This window comes from Microcaecilia unicolor, chromosome 1 (genome assembly GCF_901765095.1).
Source record: "Microcaecilia unicolor chromosome 1, aMicUni1.1, whole genome shotgun sequence".
In the NCBI taxonomy this organism is placed as follows: Eukaryota; Metazoa; Chordata; class Amphibia; order Gymnophiona; family Siphonopidae; genus Microcaecilia; species Microcaecilia unicolor.
The window spans coordinates 509,564,954-509,584,007 of record NC_044031.1 but is presented as its reverse complement, the minus strand read 5'-3'; the positions used below and the strand labels follow the sequence as shown (position 1 = coordinate 509,584,007).

At 41.9% G+C, this 19,054-nt stretch overlaps 1 protein-coding gene across 1 annotated transcript; it reads left to right on the top strand.

The window, feature by feature from the left end:
* Nucleotides 1-259: 259 nt before the first annotated feature.
* On the top strand, nt 260-10,662 carry TCF24 (transcription factor 24). Its single transcript, XM_030189626.1, is given in 3 exon segments — nt 260-700; nt 10,553-10,613; nt 10,616-10,662. Coding segments are annotated over 3 exon segments (549 nt in total).
* The last annotated feature ends 8,392 nt before the right edge of the window (nt 10,663-19,054 follow it).

Genomic DNA, 19,054 nt, shown 5'->3' with positions numbered 1-19,054 from the left:
TAAATTTTCATTCCGGTGATTATTTGAACTGGTTTGTTACTCCAAGTTCTCCGGATTTATGTTATTATTTCCTCTCCTCTTTGATATCACTTATTTGATCTAGCTAACCTGGCCTATTTGGGGGTTACATCCAGGTTTTTCCATGTAAAAAGCATTTCTTCAATTGTGAGGAAACAGCCCAGTGAATGCAGCAGACCTTCTTGCACTGTGTTCTCTCTGTTGGTTGCTTTTAGGTTGCCCGGGACCCTGCAAAGCTGTCATGGTAGAAAAGGTGAAGCCTCAGCTACCCACCGCGGAGGAGATGCCCTGCAGCTCTGAGCTGGAGCCTCTGTGCTGCCCAGGCCGCAGAGGGAATGACCAGGTGGCAGCGCCCTGTACTGCAGTGCCAGCACAGCCTGGGCATCAGACAGGAGGGCTGGAGCCTGCAGGGGCAGGAGGACGACCAGCCGCTGCCAACGCGGCCCGAGAGAGGAGCCGGGTACAGACCCTCCGGCACGCCTTCCTGGAGCTGCAGAAAACGCTGCCCTCGGTCCCCCCAGACACCAAGCTCTCCAAACTAGACGTGCTCATCTTGGCCACCACATACATAGCCCACCTGACCCGCAGCTTGCAGGAGGAGGGAGCCCCTGACACTGAGCCTGGCCCTGCCTCTGAAGTGCTGGGAGCCCTGGGAGGTGATGGTTATCTGCACCCAGTTAAGGTAAGGATGCAGCCACCTCTCTGGCTCAGCCCGCACATTTTGTTTCTGTCTCCCTGGGCTTTTCATTTGATCTTTGTTTCATCATGTGCTTCTTTCACTCCATCTCACCCTGTGCTCGTTGTCCGTTTTACAAACCCCCCACACACACTCCCCAGCCCAGAATTATACAGTGCACCAATAGCAGAAAATGAGTCCGACAGTCCTGATTTCGTGCTTGTCCAGAGTTCTACTGGTCTGTCTTAGTTTTGGAAGACTTTTGGAACAGTCGTTCAGGTTCATATTATCCCCAGTGCCCCCTGGATACACCTTTCAACCACACCCTCCCCACCGTCTGATCATTCGCTTCTACTGTGAGGCCAGATCTGTCTCTCTTCTCCCCCATTGATTATCTGCTGTTAAAAGCTCGCTGGTCTTAACTTGCTGTATAAAATTAAATTCATAACAACTGCATAAAAGTACACAAATAACATATACTTTACATACAATTTGGTCCATAACAGTTAAAACAATGAGACCAAGCAGAGCTGTTGTATTACCCCTACCTTCTCCCTTCTCTTTCAAAATGAGTCATCCTGCTCTGCTCAAAACCTTTATATTATTATTATTATCTCAGATCTCTCAATATTTCAATTATCTGTTCTGAGGTAGCTGCGCAGGGCACATTTTCCCCAGCTCATCTACCCTCTCTCATTCTTTGCATCCCCAATTGACCCTCACTCCTGGCACCCAACTCTTTGATTAACCATTAAGCAAAATAAGCAGGAGCTTAGGGCACCAAGGGAAGGGGGGCACCACAGAGTTTGTCCCCTTAACTCTTTCACTGCCGGCTGCCTCACCCATTATCCAGCATGAAATTTCAGTGTTTTTCTACCATTGTAAATATATATGATGTTTTGTTTGGTATCATAATGATATTTCACAGCATTCATTGAGTCATAATGTCTTTTCACTTAAGCAATGGAAAGGCCAAGGTACACCATTGCTGAGCTGCGCTTAAGGGTATCAGTTGATCTTAATTTGCCCTTCTGGCACCTCAGCCAAAAAAAGAATAGTTTTTGATCCATAGTTATCGTCGCTATTGGTGTGTCTTCTGCTCCAAAGATCTGCTAGTCTCCTTCTACCTTCTGAGCCTTTGCTGTAAATTATGTTTCTTTCTTCTCCAGTTATTAAGGTACAGAAACTACAGATGAAACCTAAGTTCTTGTCATCTATAAGTTATCTTGTTGGGCAGACTGGATGGACCGTGCAGGTCTTTTTCTGCCGTCATCTACTATGTTATGTAATGTTTGTATGTGGGGGGAAATCACCCCTGAGAAAAGCAGCACCACCGAAGGAAGGGGTCATGCTGCAAGTTACAAACAGAAAGAATGTTAAAAAAAAAAAAAAAAGAGGAAAAAAAGTGCTAAACTTTCTCTTATTATAAGGAGACATGGGCTTTGTTTTTCTTTATTGACTTTGTCTCCGCATAACTTCTCATAATGTAATCCATAACTGAGTTGTAACAAATCGTATTTCCATCATTTACAATGTATTGTAAGCCACACTGAGCCCGCAAATAGGTGGGAAAATGTGGGATACAAATGCAACAAAATAAATAAATAAATAAAATTTATCTAGTCACGTTACATCAGAGTAACACCAGCCAATTTCTGTTCTCCCTTGTCATCCCTCCACCCCCCCCCCCCCCCCCCGCTTAAAACTAGCTAGAGGGCCTCTCAATTGCAGACACATGAGTGGCTTGCCATATTTACATAAGTATTTCCATACTGGGAAAGACCAAAGGTCCATCAAGCCCAGCATCCTGTTTTCAACAGTGGCCAATCCAGGTCACAAATACCCGACAACATCCCAAAAATGTACAAAACATTTTATTCTGCTTATCCCAGAAATAGTGGATTTTCCCCAAGTCCATTTAATAACGGTCTATGGAAGTAGAAAAGGTGCAGAGAAGGGCAACAAAAATGATAAAGGGGATGGGATGATTTCTCTATGAGGAAAGGCTGAAGCGGCTAGGGCTCTTCAGCTTGGAGAATGTGGTAAAGGGGTAAAGGTGGTTAGCTTAGCGGAGTTTTAAAAAGGTTTGGATGGCTTCCTAAAGGAAAAGTCCATAGACCGTTTTTAAATGGACTTGGGGAAAATCCACTATTTCTGGGATAAACAGTATAAAATGTTTTGTACTTTTTGGGGATCTTGCCAGGTATTTGTGACCTGGATTGGCCACTGTTGGAAACAGAATGCTGGGCTTGATGGACATTTAGTCTTTCCCAGTATGGCAATACTTATGTACTTATGTATCTCTCTTTCTTCCCCCATCCCCATGCAGCATTTATCCTTCCCTCCCCTCCACTCCCATGTCCAACATTTCTCCCTCTCCCCTTGTGCAGTATTTCTTTCCTTCCCTCCCGTCCCCATGTCCAAAAATTCTCCCTTTATTTATATTCCCTCCTGTTGTCAGATTCTCAGTTCGAATCTTCTCCCCCCCCCCCCCCCCATCTACATTCACAAGCTCATTCAGTTCCAGAATCTACCAAGGATTCCCTGCTCCTCCACAGTGTCTAGAAGCTGGTTTTAGATACAGATATACATAGGACATCTAATCAAAACTCTTTGACCATAGAAGAGGCTTGTATATATGAGGCTCTACCTCAGCCATCTCCGCTAACTATGCTTATGGCATACTGTGAGGTGCAAGATTTCTTCCTAGAGTGTGCACAGGATTTACAGTAAATAAAATGAGGCAGAATAGAAACACAAAAAAAATGTCATGGCTCAGAAAAGAAGCTTGTGAGTGGCAATATTTTTTAATGTATATCCCACATTATCCCAATAGATCAGATTCAATGTGGCTAACAACTTATTGTGATTAACAGTACAAAAAAGTGATGCAGGATAATATACATTAAGTAGTAACAGCAAAATAAATGAGGCTTGAGTAATTACAATATGTAATATCAGTACTATGTTATGAATATCTTGGATGTGTCAGTTTTGCCAGAATCTTCTTTGGATGAGATCCTCACTTATGCTACTCTTCTTGTCTCTGTTAAGAAATCTGACAAGGTTTTGGGGGTTTAAGGCCTATTTTCATATTAAGAAGAAATTTTTAAGACTGGGATTCTTAACTTGGGATAACTGTGGGGGAGTGTCACACGAATGTTCAGATAACACCCTCTGCTTTTAAATAAACCAACCTTCAAGGAGTTAATCATCCACACACTTCAGGGGAGAAATATACTCCAGACTGAATGTTATTGATTTATTTACTTTATGTCTAGAAGGTCCTTTGCTAGTCTATAGGAGCCAACTTGCCACTTACCTTTTCCTCTCATGGCCAGACCAACAAACCACCTACTTGAAACCAACTCCATCATACGCCATAAGAAAGAAAAGTGACATCCTTCTGCTCAAAAACTAGAAGCTGAATTTTCTCATTGCAAATGTTGTTTTCACGGGAAGAGCACATCATTTCCTAGTGCAGACCATTGAATTTGCCTTTTTCAAACTGCTCCAGCACTACACCATTTTTGTAATTAGTTAGTAGAAAATATATTATTAATCTTCTATTGGTAGTGTTTTCCTTCACACAAAACAAAGGCCTCTCCAGACTGAAACTTTTCCTGGAATGTTAGAAATAATGTCCTCGGCTTTATCAATGTCTTTCTTGATATTTTCCTGTCAGGGCGGCATCTTTCCTCCTTCCCACGTCAGAGCCCAACGTCAAGGAGCCTGTACAATCCATCTTCATGGCGGCAGGTTCAAACATTTAAAAGAAACAGAGAATCAGCCTCACAAAACACTCATGAAATCCTTTCTATACAGAGGGTCAAGTCTTTCTAGACCACAGAACCACATTAAGCTGCCTCCGATTCAAGACATTCATGGCAATCAAGAATGATGCCATAAAGAACAGGCAAAACACCAGGAAAACCACTTCAGAATCTGACTTGGTCTGGCTTTTCAAGACATGCATGACTTCTCTCTCAGAAGATTCAGTTACTAGCAAAGTAACATAGTAACATAGTAGATGACGGCAGAAAAAGACCTGCACGGTCCATCTAGTCTGCCCACGATAAACTCATATGTGTATACCTTACCTTGATTTGTACCTGTCTTTTTCAGGGCACAGACCGTATAAGTCTGTCCAGCAGTATTTCCCGCCTCCCAACCACCAGTCCCGCCTCCCATCACCGGCTCTGGCACAGACCCCGTATAAGTCTGCCCTCCCCTATCCTAGCCTCTCAACCACCAACCCCTCTTCCTCCCGCCACCCAATTTCAGCTAAGCTTCTGTGGATCCAGAACAAAACCATACAAAGATGGCGTACTGTAAAGAGGACAGCATCCTCCAGTATCTAACTAGATAAAAGGAGAAAGGAAAACTAAGAAGAGGTGAATGGAAGGGAGGTGCAAGTGCTAAGCTTTATAAAAAAAAGTTTGAAGTATTTAAAAGCGTTCTTTTTTTTTATAAATGTGGTCTTTTGAATCTGTCTTAACAACATGAAGCATATTGTGAGAACATTAAAATTTGTGGTTTCATTATGTTATTCTTATGTAATTCCTGCCCCTGCATAGATTTATAGAATTCCATTGGAAAAATATCTTCTCCTGGTGCCTTCCCAGAAGCCATACACATGATTGCCTGTACAATTTCTGATTCTTGTATATCTCTGTTTAGTCAACTTTGTTCATCTCCTGCTCAGTGTGGTAGTTGAACTGCACTTAAGTAGGCATCCTCCTCATCCTCTGGTGACTTCATTTCTGCCGTATGTCGAGGAATATTTTCAAAGCACTTAGGAACCGATGCACAAAGCTTACTGAGCTTGCAATGCTTTCTTTAGACTGGTTGTACCTGGTCTAAAGCAAACGTTATTAAGCAGTTAATGCACAAAAGGGTTTTCCGTGGCTCTAATGCGTGCCGTTAGCAGCTACCAAGAATCCAATGCAGATGTATTACAATGAGCTCATTAGTATTATAATGAGCATTCCGTGCAATGCACAGAAAGGAGCACCTAGCTTTAATAAGCTGGATTTTACAGCAGCTCTGGAGCTGTTGGAGAGGAGGGAAATCGAGGCAGATGCAAAGGCTACCTGCTTCCGCTCCCTACCTCGCTGCACTTTCCCCATAAAAAATCACCTCTCGACCCCCCCATGACCCCACCCAAATCAAAAATCCAGGGAGGTCCAATGGACCTTCTCCCAACCCCCCCCCCAATGCCCCCGTGACCCTCAGAACTAAAAATCCCTGGTGGTTCAGTGGACCCCTCCTGACTTCCCCACACCCCCAGGCCCCAAAAACCCCTTGATGGTCCAGTGGATTCCTCTCGAGCCCCCCCTCACTCTAGTGACCCCCCATCTCCTCCCTATACCTTTAAAATGTTGGAGGCAGGAACACTACCTCTTCCCTGCTGCCTCTGTGCCTGCTCTTTGCAAACGGGCGGCCCCCAGCCCTTGCCCAGTGCACCTTGGGATTCGCTTAGAGGGCCCAAGCACCACATAAGGAAACAAAAATGCCTTACATGGTGCTTAGCCCCTCTTAGTGCATCCCAGGATGCACCAGGCAGGGGCTGGGTGCCACCATTTTATGAAGGTCAGGCCCAGAGGAAGGAGGTATTCCTTCTGCCCTCCTGCCTCTAATGTTTTGAAGATATGGGGAGGGGAGAGAGGATGGGAGGGAGTCATAAGAGTGAGGGGGGGGGGGAGACTTGAGACCCATCAGGGTTTTCTTTTGGCCTGGGGGAATGTGAGGGGGTTTGCGGTCCACTGGACCACCATGGAGTTTTGATTTGGGGGGGTTGTGGGGCACCAGGGGGGGGGAAGTTGGGAGGGGATCCACTGAACCACCAGGGATTTTGTGGAAGGGGAGAGTGGGGTCAGTTGACCACCATGGAGTTTTTTTTAGTTACGTGGGGGGGGGGGGGGGAACGGGTGGGCTCAAAAGGAGGTTCGCTGGCCTCCGGATCCTCTCGGCGCAACTCAAAAAACTCCATGGTGGTCTACTGTCAAATGCATTTGACAGTAGCACAAAATGCATTTGAGAGTTTTGAGTCATAAACAGTGACCGATGCACAAAGGGGGATCTGTGCATATCATTTGCATGCCATCCCCTTTGTGCATCATTTGCTGTTTGTGAATCGTTAACTTCTCGCAGGGCTGCCATTTTTAATGAGCTTTGTGCATCGGCACCTTAAAACTTATGTTAACCTATGGAACTATGTAAGTCTAAGTGCTTTGAAAATGAAACCCATGATGTTTTATACTATCTCCTAAACTCAGCTGCTATACCAGAATTTGTAACTACTCTGTCTCCCAGGGATTTATCAATATGACCTATCCACTTATCACAATGTGTTTTCCTCCATTGCCAGGCCATCAATTTCCCTGCTCTATTGCCGTGCTCCCTGTGTTTGGCCTTGGAACATTGTAACATATACTCAATTTTTAAGAACATAAGAATGGCTATACTGGGTCAGACTAATGGTCTATCTAGCCCAGTATCCTGCTTCCAATCCAGGGCACAAGTAACAAGCATAAACCTAATCAGTAGCAACAGTCTATGCTACTAATCCTGGGGCAAGCAGCGGCTTCCCTCATGTCGATCTCAAAGACTATGGACTTTTCCTCCAGGAACTTGTTCAAACCTTTTAAAACCCAGATATGCTAACCTCTGTTACCACATCCTCTGGCAACGAGTTCCAGAGCTTAACTATTCTTTGAGTGAAAAATATTTCTTCCTATTTACTTTAAAAGTATTTCCATGTAATTTATTTATTTATTTTATTTATTTGTTACTTATATCCCACATTTTCCCACACATGCAGGCGCAATGTGGCTTACAGAGAATTACATAAGAGTACAAACTTAACAGCTTAGGCAAGCATAAAGAAGTAAACATGGGGGAAGAAACTAACAGAGTGAACTAAGTAGGGTAAGGGACAAGGGATGTTTTAATCAACATGGTAAATTGAGGGATAAGTCTTAGCAAAGAGGAATGTCTTTAACAACTTCTTAAAAAGGGCATGGTCCACTTGAGTTTTAAGGTGGCGAGGTAACGTGTTCCAGTATTTGGGACTCCAGTAACGGAAAGACGAGGCGAAGATTTTCTTATACTTGACTCCCTTACAATTCGGGAAATGGAGGTGAAGATAGGACCGAGCAGCAGGGTTGGCATTTCTAGGCGGAAGGTCAATCAAGGGGAACATGTATTCCGGGGCAACCCCATAGATGATTTTATGTGTTAGGGAGCAGATCTTAAAAGCAATGCGCTCCTGTACAGGTAGCCAATGAAGTTTAAAGCGTAGGGGGTCAGCGTGTGCAAAACGCCGCTCGTTTAGGATGAGCCTCGCCGCGGTGTTCTGAGCCGTTTGGAAAGTTTTCAGTAAGGAGGCCTGGCAACCCACATAGATACCACTACAATAGTCCAGGTGGGATAGGACAAGCCAGTGGACAAGGGTACGGAACAAGTCTCTGGGAAGGAGGTATCTGATACGTCGAAGCCTCCACATGGCCTGGAACATTTTTTTGGAGACCAAGTGTACATGATCAACCAGCTGGAGATGTGAATCCAGGTGCACTCCCAAAAGTCTCAGGCTGTTGTCAATCGGGAGGGCAGAGCCCAGAACTGGAAGCATTGTGTCTGTTACATGTGCGTGCTTGGACGAGAGGATGAGACAATGAGTTTTTTCCCTGTTTAGCCTGAAGCGAAACACCCTGGCCCATTGTTCTAAAGTGGAGAAGCAGGCATCTATGAGGTTAGCAACTTCTGATACTGTGGATTGAAAAGGGATGTAGACTGTAATATCATCCGCATAGATGAAAGGGTTGAGGTCCAGATTTGCAAGTGCTGTGGCTAGAGGCATCATCATTATATTGAATAGGGTAGGTGAGAGGGGAGAGCCCTGAGGGACCCCACAAGAAGCATTCCACGGTTCAGAGGTGTGGGAATTCACCATGACCTGATAGGACCTTGAGGTCAAGAAACCCTTGAACCAATGCAAAACTGGTCCTCCTATTAATTGATTTATTTAATTGATTGTCCCCTAGTCTTAGTATTTTTTTTGAAAGAGTGAAAAATCTGTTCAATTTTACCTGTTCTACACTACTCTGGATTTGGTAGACCTCAGTCATATCCGTCCTCAACTGTCTCTTTTCCAAACTGAGGAGCCCTAACCTCTTTAGCATTTCCTCATCCCCTTTATCGTTTTGGTTGTTCTTCTTTGAACCTTTTCTAATTCAGCTATATCTTTTTCAAGATACAGTGATCAGAATTGAATGCAATACTCAATGGTGAGGTCGCACCATGGAGCAATTCAGAGGCATTATAATATTCTTGGTCTTATTTTGCATCCCTTTTCTAATAATGCCTAGCATCCTGTTTGCTTTTTTGGCCACTGCCACACACTGGGCAGAAGATTTCAGCGTATTGTCTACAATGATTCTTAAAAACTTTTCTTGAGTGCTGACACCTAAGGTGGACCCTAGCATCATGTAAATATAATATGATTCAGATTATCATTCCCAATGTGCATCACTTTGAATTCATCCACATTGAATTTCATCTGCCTTTTGGATGACCAGTCTTCCAGTTTCTTAAAGTCTTCCTGCAATTTTTCACAGTCAACATGCGTTTTGACAACTTTGAATTGTATTGTGTCATCTGCTATTTTAATCACCTCACTTGTCATTCCAATTTCCAGATAATTTATAAATATGTTAAATAGCACCTCTCCCAGTACAGATTTCTGCAGCATTCCACTATTCACCCTCTTCCATTGAGAAAAATGGCCATTTAACCCTACCCTCTGTTTTCGGTCCAATAACCAATTCCTAATCCAAAGAAGGACAATGGCTCCTATCCCATGACTATTTAATTTTCTCAGGAGTCTCTCATGAGGTACTTTGTCATAAGCTTTCTGAAAATCTAGATATATTACATCAACTGGCTCACCTTTATCCACACGTTTATTCATGCTTTCAAAGAAATGAAGCAAATTAGTGAGGCAAGATTTCCCTTGGCTGTACCCATGCTGACCTTGTCCCATTAAACCATGTTTGTTTACATGTTCCATGATTTTATTGTTTATAATAGTTTCCACTATTTTTCCCAGCACTGAAGTCAGGCTTAATGATGTGTAATTTTCTGGATCACCCCTGGATCCCTTTTTAAGAATCAGCGTTACGTTGGCCACCCTCTAATCTTCAGGTACTACAGACGATTTCAACAACAGTTTACAGATCACAAACAGATTTCAACAACAGGTTAGAGAGATGTGGTAGCCGTGTTAGTCCACTTCCAAAGGTAATCAATAGAAATAGAATAAAATAAACATAGGAAAGAAAATAAGATGATACCTTTTTTATTGGACTAACAATACATTTTTTTTATTAGCTTTCAAAGGTAGCCCTTCTTCGTCAGATCAGAAATAAGCAAATGTTGATAGGTGACAGTATATATAAGTAAAACATCAAAGCATTTCAGTGACAGCCTAACAAGGTGAGGGTGGGGTTGGTTAGGTGAGAGACAGGGAGGGCCGAGTGGATGAGGGACAGGGAGATATGTATAGTGTTAAAGTGGAAATAGTTGTGAGTTAGAATAAATTTGATTAATTTTGTAATAGTTTCCAGTAAGTACTGATGGTCCAGTGTGGATGTTTGAGTCTAAATCATACAAAATTTAGTAGCAAGCTGGTTGTAGTGTGTGTGTGTGTGCTAGTTGCAAAGCAGTTCTATACCCACTATTCTAGCATATGGCAGCTGTATTTAAAATGTTGAATGAACTTCTATTTCAGAATCTCTAGCACAACAAAGCTCTGACTACACCCACTAACTGCATCTCATTTGGCTATTGTCTCTACAGAAGTGGCCGATGCGTTCCAGGCTGTACACCGGCGCCACAGGGCAGTTCCTACATCACTCAGAACAGAAAATCCAGACCAAGGAGAAACATCCGCAAAATCACAATCCTGAAACCTGTCTCCCTTAAGGAAAAAAGTGCAGAAAATATGTTTATATTTATTACATTAGTTATATTAAATTATGACATGGAAGAGAGGCATTGCTGAAATAATTATTTGTGGGATAGGGGTTTTGGGGAAGAAGGGGCAAAGGGAATGGGGAAAAAATGGATACGCAATACAACCCTGTGATAATTTGTTCTCAAACCAAATTTAGGGGTCCTTTTACTAAGATGGGCTGAAAAATGGCTTGCGGTAGTGTAGGCGTGGCTTTTGGGCACTTGTCAATCCATTTTTCAGTGCACATGTAAAAACAAAGCCCTTTTTAAAATTTTTGCCAAAATGGATGTGTGGCAAAATCAAAATTTTGGGTCTGAGACCTTACTACCAGCCACTGACCTAGCGGTAAAGTCTCATGTGGTAACTGGGCAGTAATGACCTAAGTGCGCCAAATGCCACTTGGCGCACATAGCTGACGCGCACCAGAAAATAAAAAATATTTTTCGGATGCGCGTAGCAGACGCATGTCATAATGAAATTACCACAAGGGCCACATGGTAACCATTCGGTAACTCCATCTTGGCATGCGTTGATCACGTGTAGATGCTTACGCGGCTTAGTAAAAGTGCCCCCTATTATATAAGGAAAAACCCTTGACTACTTCAACAGAAATGACCAATTACAGAATTTAAAATTCTTTAAGTTTACATAAAAAGTCAGATATATATTTCTGAATAACCATTTGACCTTCCTCAAGGTTCCAATTCAAGCATTTTCAAAAGCACAAACAAATGTTTGAAGTGAACCCTTGAGTGCTGGAACCATTTTATACATGTGGAAAAAAAATATTGAATCTGATGCAAGAGAATTTGGCACCTGCAGTCAGGGCTGGCCCAAGGCAAGATGCCGTCCCCCCAGGCGGCGTTTACCTTGTCACACTCCAAACCCAGCAGCGGCAGTGATTCCCATATGCTGCCCTGCCACCGGCACCCGCTTATTCCCTTTACTGCAGCTGCCTGAGCTGCTGACGAAATAGGAAATTACATCAGAGAGGCGGCCTCAGTAAAGGGAAGAGGTGGGTGCTGGCGGCAGGGCAACATATGGGAATCGCTGCCGCTGCTGGGTTTGGAACGTGATGAGGTAAAACGCCACAAAGGGGAGATGCTGCTCCCTGAGATACTGCTCCTGAAGAGTGCTGCCTGAGGTCGCCACCTCAGGTGGCCTAATGGTCGAGCCGCCTCTACCTGCAGTCCCAAAACAGTGAATGGAAATAAAGTTATGAATGGAAGATTGCTGGAGCCTGGAGGAGAGGATGGTGCAGGCATACTATGCTGTATCTGGAAGATCATTTCAGCAGCTGGGAGAAGACCATTTGCTTGAGACTTATTTGTAGTTATCAGTAAACAAATTCTGAAAGATTTCCTTTGTAGGTTCTGACTGTGTTTTCATTGTACAGTAAATGTGGTCTATCAAAATGTATATTTAAAAATCAGCTTTGAGATTGCTAAATGTAGTAACAATAATATATGTTTGTACAAATGTATGTGAGAAATAGTGTTAGTAAAACTTGCTTTATGCTTAAGCGGTTCTCCTAGGCTGCAATATCAAAACTTTTTAAACAGTAGCACTATTGCGGTGGAATATGAGATAGTTAAGAGTCATGGCTGGCAATGTATATCCAGGAAAACATAAAGGGTCCCTTTTACTAAGCTGCGGTAAGCGCTAGCATACACTTACCGTAGCTTAAAATGGCGTACCTTGGGACATGCAGCACAGAGAGGGTCCAAAGTTAACTACAGAACAAAGTCCAAATAACAAAGGGGTCCTTTTACTAAGGTGTATCGAAAAATGGCCTGTGCTGGTGTAGACGCATGTATTGGATGTGCGCAGGTCCATTTTTCAGCGCACCTGCAAAAAAAGGCCTTTTTTGGGGGGGGGGGGGGGGGGGGTCGAAAACGGACGTGTGGCAAAATAAAAATTGGCGCCCGTCCATTTTGAGCCTGAGACCTTACCACCACCCATTGACCTAGCGGTAAGGTCTCACATGTTAACCGGGCAGTAATGGTCTACGTACATACAATGCTGATTGCCGCCCGGTTACCGTCATGCACCGGAAAAGTGCTGGCGCACTTAGTGAACGCGTGTTTAAAACCAGTTTTGAACTTGAGCGAGAGGGATCATCTTCACTCCAATTTTACTGAGGCATTTAACAGGACAATTCATCTTATTTGTCACCTTAAAAGGAGTAAGTTCCATTGCTTATTAGACATCACATTTTACTGACCCCTGATGCAGGCGCTTAGCACTGAAACATGGCCCGTGTCAGGTCACCAAGGGAAGAATTGACATTCAAGTTCATATAATTAAAGAAATTATGTCTCGATTTTGAAGGCTCCTGGTGCTTCTTTTTGTTATTTGTACCTTGGGACATGCTGAGGTGTCCTGTGGTAAGTTAAAAATGGGCAAGCGCTAAAAAAATTTTTTTAAATTTTGTTGGAGGGGGCATGTCTGGGGAGCAAAGAGTAGGCGTTGCTGCACTACTCAGTGCAACTACATTACTGTGTGCTAACAGGTTAGAGTAGGATAAGCACATGAACCCTTACTGCCTACAAAATAGGTGTGGGTAAGTATACACACACTAATTTTTTTCAATGGCTGTGTGCTAATGGCAACATTAACATATGTAACTAACTGATATATTAGGCAGTAATCTTCTATATATCTTACTAAGGACCCTAGATGTATAAATACTTAAAACTTACTCGGTCCTAGATATACAATTATCTCTTATGCACTTATCTCCACCATATTTTCAACTTATTCAGTTTAATCCATTTTTTCAATTTTTTGCCTCAGTTGTGCTCATTTGCCAATAATTATGTTTTTTGGCAATTTATCAAACACCAAATTCTTCATCGGCTTTTATGCAATCATTTTGATTATATTTTGATACTTTAAACACTTATCTTTATAGATAGTCAGACTGGGGGCTCAAGCCTCAAAACTGTCCGACATGCATGTTTCGCCTGCTAGGCTGTGTCAAGGACTTCCCCTAGAAATTAAACAGAAAAACGTCTCAGTGCATTAGGTATGAGTTGTACCTTTACTTCCCATACAAAATTACTACCTCCTTTCGCTATCTATTCATCGTGCATCTCGTAATTACCCTTTGCCGTTTTCAGCACCAGCTTCACTGCATGATTTTTGGGATTGCCCCTGCAAAGATGGCGATGGCGATGGCGTTCTAATTAGACTATTTAAATGATTTACGTTATGACGTCTCAAAACCCCTTGGTTCCTATTGGATAGTACCAGAAAGGTATTTACATTAAGGATGCCCATTCCAATTCAGCATTTAAGCCCTTCGGGGTAACCATTTTTAAATTGTAGATGTGCCATTGTTCTCTGTAATTTAATATTTTCTTTATCGAGCCACCCTCGCTACCCTTAGCATATGGCCATTCATACAAAAATTGGAAAACTGGCCATTTTACTGCTGTGGTAAAAATGGCCTTAGTTACTGCTGGGAAGGAATCTGTACTTGTAAGTATTTACCTGCTGGGAAATTTACTTAAAGCTTGGGGGGAAAGATTTAGGTTAAACTGATAGATTCTGTATTGTTTATTGTAGTCAGTTCAGGCATATCTCAGTTGCAAATCTTTCTGTTTAGTGGTTATTAAAGCCAATTTAGGCATAGTCTAGCAGCACAAACTTTCTATTCAGTGTTATTAAAGCTAGTTTAGGCAAAGGTTTGTTACCAAATGGGGTCAGTATTTAAAAGGACTTACAGTGTCCAGGTAACAGATACTCAGTGGCAACATCTGGATAGTGCCACTGAATAACTTTACAGACCATCTAGGCACTATCTGAATAGGGTCAGAGCAGTCAGAGGCATATCCAGGGACGAAGATCATAGTTATCAAGGTAGCAGCGATTTTCAGCACCGATAACCAAATAACTGTTCGGATAACTTAGGACAGCAAAACGGCCATCCTAAATCTACCCAGATAATGGCTGAATATCATCATATTCCAGATAGTGGTTGCCAATGAATATCCAAATAGAATGGTGAGGTGCCACCACTATCTGGATTTTGTGCCTGTAACAGCTGGCAATTTAAAAAAAATGTTGATTGCCACGGGCTAAATATATGGGGGTATCTGTTTAATGTTTAATAAACATTCTCATAACGCCCCTCTCAAATGTATAAATCTGCTATTCAAAAAAATAATCATAAACAGAGCACCAAAATACACTATGCTCTATTCTACACAGTAGCGTGTAAGTGCTATGGCGTGTGTGTGGCAGCGGCCAAAAAAGCAAACAGGATACTAGGAATTATTAGGAAAGGGATGGTAAATAAGACCAAGAATATTATAATGCCTCTGTATCGCTCCATGGTGTGACCACCTTGGGTATTGTGTTCAATTCCGGTCACCGTATCTCAAAAACGATGTGGAGGGGCATTTTCGATATGATGTCTGAGTCGGACTTTGGACGTTTTGAGCTAAACTTCCCAAATTTTTGTGTGTTTATTTTTTTCAGGCCATATTAAAAAAAAAATCACACATAAGTGAAAAACTTAGAAAATCAAGCCACTGGGATGTAGGAGGGGCCAGCATTTTTATTTATTTGTTACATTTGTACCCCGCACTTTCCCACTCATAGCAGGTTCAATGCGGCTTACATAGTAGTAGAATTACCATGTATAATGCAGAGAAAAACAGGCTACGCTTAGCAGAGTAATGGGGATGTGTGGATAGGTAATGGGGTTGGAGGAGGTAGGAGGAGGTACTAGTAATAGGCTACATTGAGATAGTCAGGGACAGAGTAAGGATAAGCATAGGGCAGATTGGAGGAGGCATGGTCTGAGTCATTGCCGTTGTCACAGGAACAGTTGATGAATAGATGGATTCGTAGGGTTAGGTCGTGGCGTTGGGATAAGCTTCCTTGAATAGATGGGTTTTTAGTAGATTGGTCCCTCAGACATCCCAGGAGAACAATGGGGCACCCTAGAGAGCACAGCTGTGGACTTCATATAAACGGTCCTAGGTACAAATCACACCTGTTGCTTCCTATCTTGTCTGCAGAGCCCTCCAAAACTCACTACCCCCAACTGTACATCACTACAATAGACCTTATGAGTGAAGGGGGTACATATATGTGAGCACAATGGGTTTCTGGTGAGTTTTGGAGGTTTCAACCTAATTAATATATTTTTTTAAAAGTGTACTTATAAATAGTAAGTATGATTGTTAAGCACCTGATTCTCATAACATGATGTCTGTTTTGGTGGCCCTTTACTAGGTGAAAACATCTCTGCATGAATACAGAGAGTCCCTATAACCAGTCCCTCCAAATGACACAATGATTTATAATTTAGAACTAATTATTACTCTAACCAATGAAACCAATATTTCCTCTGTATACATCCATATGCTGCACAAACCAGCATGTTTGAAAATATAACTGAGATCAAATAAAAATGCTACCAACAATAAAGAATGACGTGGCAGCTCATAGGTTAGCTTGCCTTGGTTTGGGTGAATGGGGATGATGGCTGTGCAGAGGAGAGGGAAAGGGAGATTAACTAATTGGCTTCAGTTTTTTTTACATCATGCCATCTCCTGTTCTCAGTCTAACCTCCTTGATGGTATTGAGAGCTGAACTTCGAGCTCCAATGAGAGATGGGTCCTGAAAAGTCTCAGCCATTTAATTTTGATGTCTATGCAGGTCCATAGTGGTGTCATACATGTCAACATGCACAGATGGTGTGGCACTGAACCGAAGAGTCATTATCTATATTAGAGACAGAAGAGCATTTCTTCTTAGATAAAGTAGGTTTGACTGAAGCTGCTTGAGACTTCAGTTTTAAATTACGAATTTCAGTGGTTTTAGGTGATATACTTTGGCAGCCAACACACTGGTCAACACAGTGTTACTGTTGGAGACATCATAAACATTGACCATGCAGGTCAGAATTAGAAATTTTCCTAACACAGGACTGACATCGCTTAAAACACAGTTTAATGTTCGACATTGGAAATAAAATATCCGCTAAGTTAAACAAAAATAATGAAAGAAAATAAAGAAATATTTGAGTTATAATTGTTGAAGGGACTGAAAGGCAACATGAGTCTAGCGCAACCGTAGACTAAGTAAAGTAAAAGTAAAAAATTTAAAAATGCACATTAAAAACAAACAAACAAACAAACATACATCCATGAGCAACATGTCCCTTTCCTTTCCCTCCCATCTATGAATAGCATGTCCCTCTCTCCTCTCCATCCTCTTCTATTCCATGTGCTCTACTTCCCCTTTCCCTTCCTCCCTCTCCATGTATGTCCCCTTACCAAAATTTATTCCAGTTCCCTCCTTCCTTTTTTACAGCCCCCTGATTCCCTCTCACCCACCCACCCCCCATGCACAACTTCATCGGCAAATGTTCGACATTGGAAATAAAATATCCGCTAAGTTAAAGTCAAGTTATGACAAAAATAATGAAAGAAAATAAAGAAAATGTTTGAGTCATAATTGTGGGGATCCATCATGTGTAACATGTGCCAGCATGTAGAGAACCTGAAACAGCACATGCTTGGAACGATGGACTTTAATCCCATTTTTAGGGAGTAGTATACACTACGGTTAAGCTTTTAAAAGTCACCACACGAATAGGGATCCCCACAGGATGGCGGATCCATCAGTGAACTCCTGAATGAGCTAAGTAGAACCATCTTTTATGGAATTTCTAGAACATTGCTAACATAACGACTAGCTCTGAAGATATTGTGGTAGGCAGGCAGGAGTGCTATGATGGCTTAAGGGGTGACCCCTCCTACTGAGCACTATCAGCATAAAAAAAGAAAAAAATAATTTGTATTGCACGACACACACTAGTTTGTTTATGGTTTAAAAAAAAGAATTGAGTGGTTTCTATGTATGATATTTAGAAATAACTACTAGAAACCGAATGAACCTATTTACCCCAAGGGTTTCTTTCATGACTTATACTGTGCCAAAACTGAAAACTCTTATCTCTATCTGGTCGCTAATAAAAGGAGCTCATTGTGAACACTATACATCCTAAAAGGCTGGTTTGTGGCTGTACATGAGGAATTGTGATATTGAATAAATAAGTGTATGTTTGTGTCCCCTAGTCATACATCCAAAGTTTATATAATCCTTTCAAGAATGCCAGTTAATCTTTTAACTTATTAGTGGAACATAACCACAGAGGCACGGTATGGTCACATTTTCAATATGGTAATACTAGGACCCAGCAAACCCAGGTTATTTTGTGTTAGTCTTCAGTGGACCAAACTTGCTTTCCTTGTGCCATCACCATCCAGCTGGATAGGCAGTGTCTTAAAAGATGGAGTGAAGGATTTTTCTAATATTTATATCACACATTATCCCAAGCAAAGTCAGGTTCAATGTGGCTTACATTTAAAAATACAGTGAGACAGAGTAATAGAATTCAGTTACATCATGGGAGCAAGTACATGGATATGTCTGAAACATTTAACAAAGACGAGATTACCATATATACCCAGCTAGGCATTTAAAAGTCTGTCCTTTAATTTTTATTACATTTGTACCCCATGCGTTCCCACTCATGGTAGGCTCAATGCGGCTTACATGGGGCAATGGAGGGTTAAGTGACTTGCCCAGAGTCACAAGGAGCTGCCTGTGCCTGAAGTGGGAATCGAACTCAGTTCCTCAGGACCAAAGTCCACCACCCTAACCACTAGGCCACTCCTCCACTGCATGTTCAGAAATCATAGCCATAAGCATAGACAGTTATTCAAATATTATTACATGCATACACCAGAACAGGCATCCATACACACACTGCAAAAGTAAACAACAAGTTCTACAGAGTATATCCAAAATTTAATTTTTATTTTCTTATTTCCATCTTCCAAAATTCCAGACAGCAGATTTACAGGTCAGCAGGACCTAAAGTAGTCCAAATCAAGTAAAGTAAAACAATAACACAGTTTATACCTAATTGTTCAACCACCCTTAGAATTCACCTTTGGGTTTAAAAAGCACAACTATGTGCATGCAAGGACTGGATAAACGAATTAAAACAAAGTTTACAGCAAATGCCCTTAATATATAATACCTGCTATCAATAATGAAACAGTGATGGAATATTCACACAGAAAGCAGCCTGAGCCAACAGATTTATTTTCCATTGAATATTTGTATGAACTCGGCAGTTAATAGTGTGCAGAACTGGACAATGTTGGCACATTTAGACAGTCTCTGGACAGAACTCCTGCATGAAGCCAGCAGATTTGAAAATATAAGTGAGATTAAATAAAAATGCTACCAACAATAAAGAAAGACAACGAGGATGCTTCTTAACATATTTATAAATGACCTAGAGATGGGAGTAA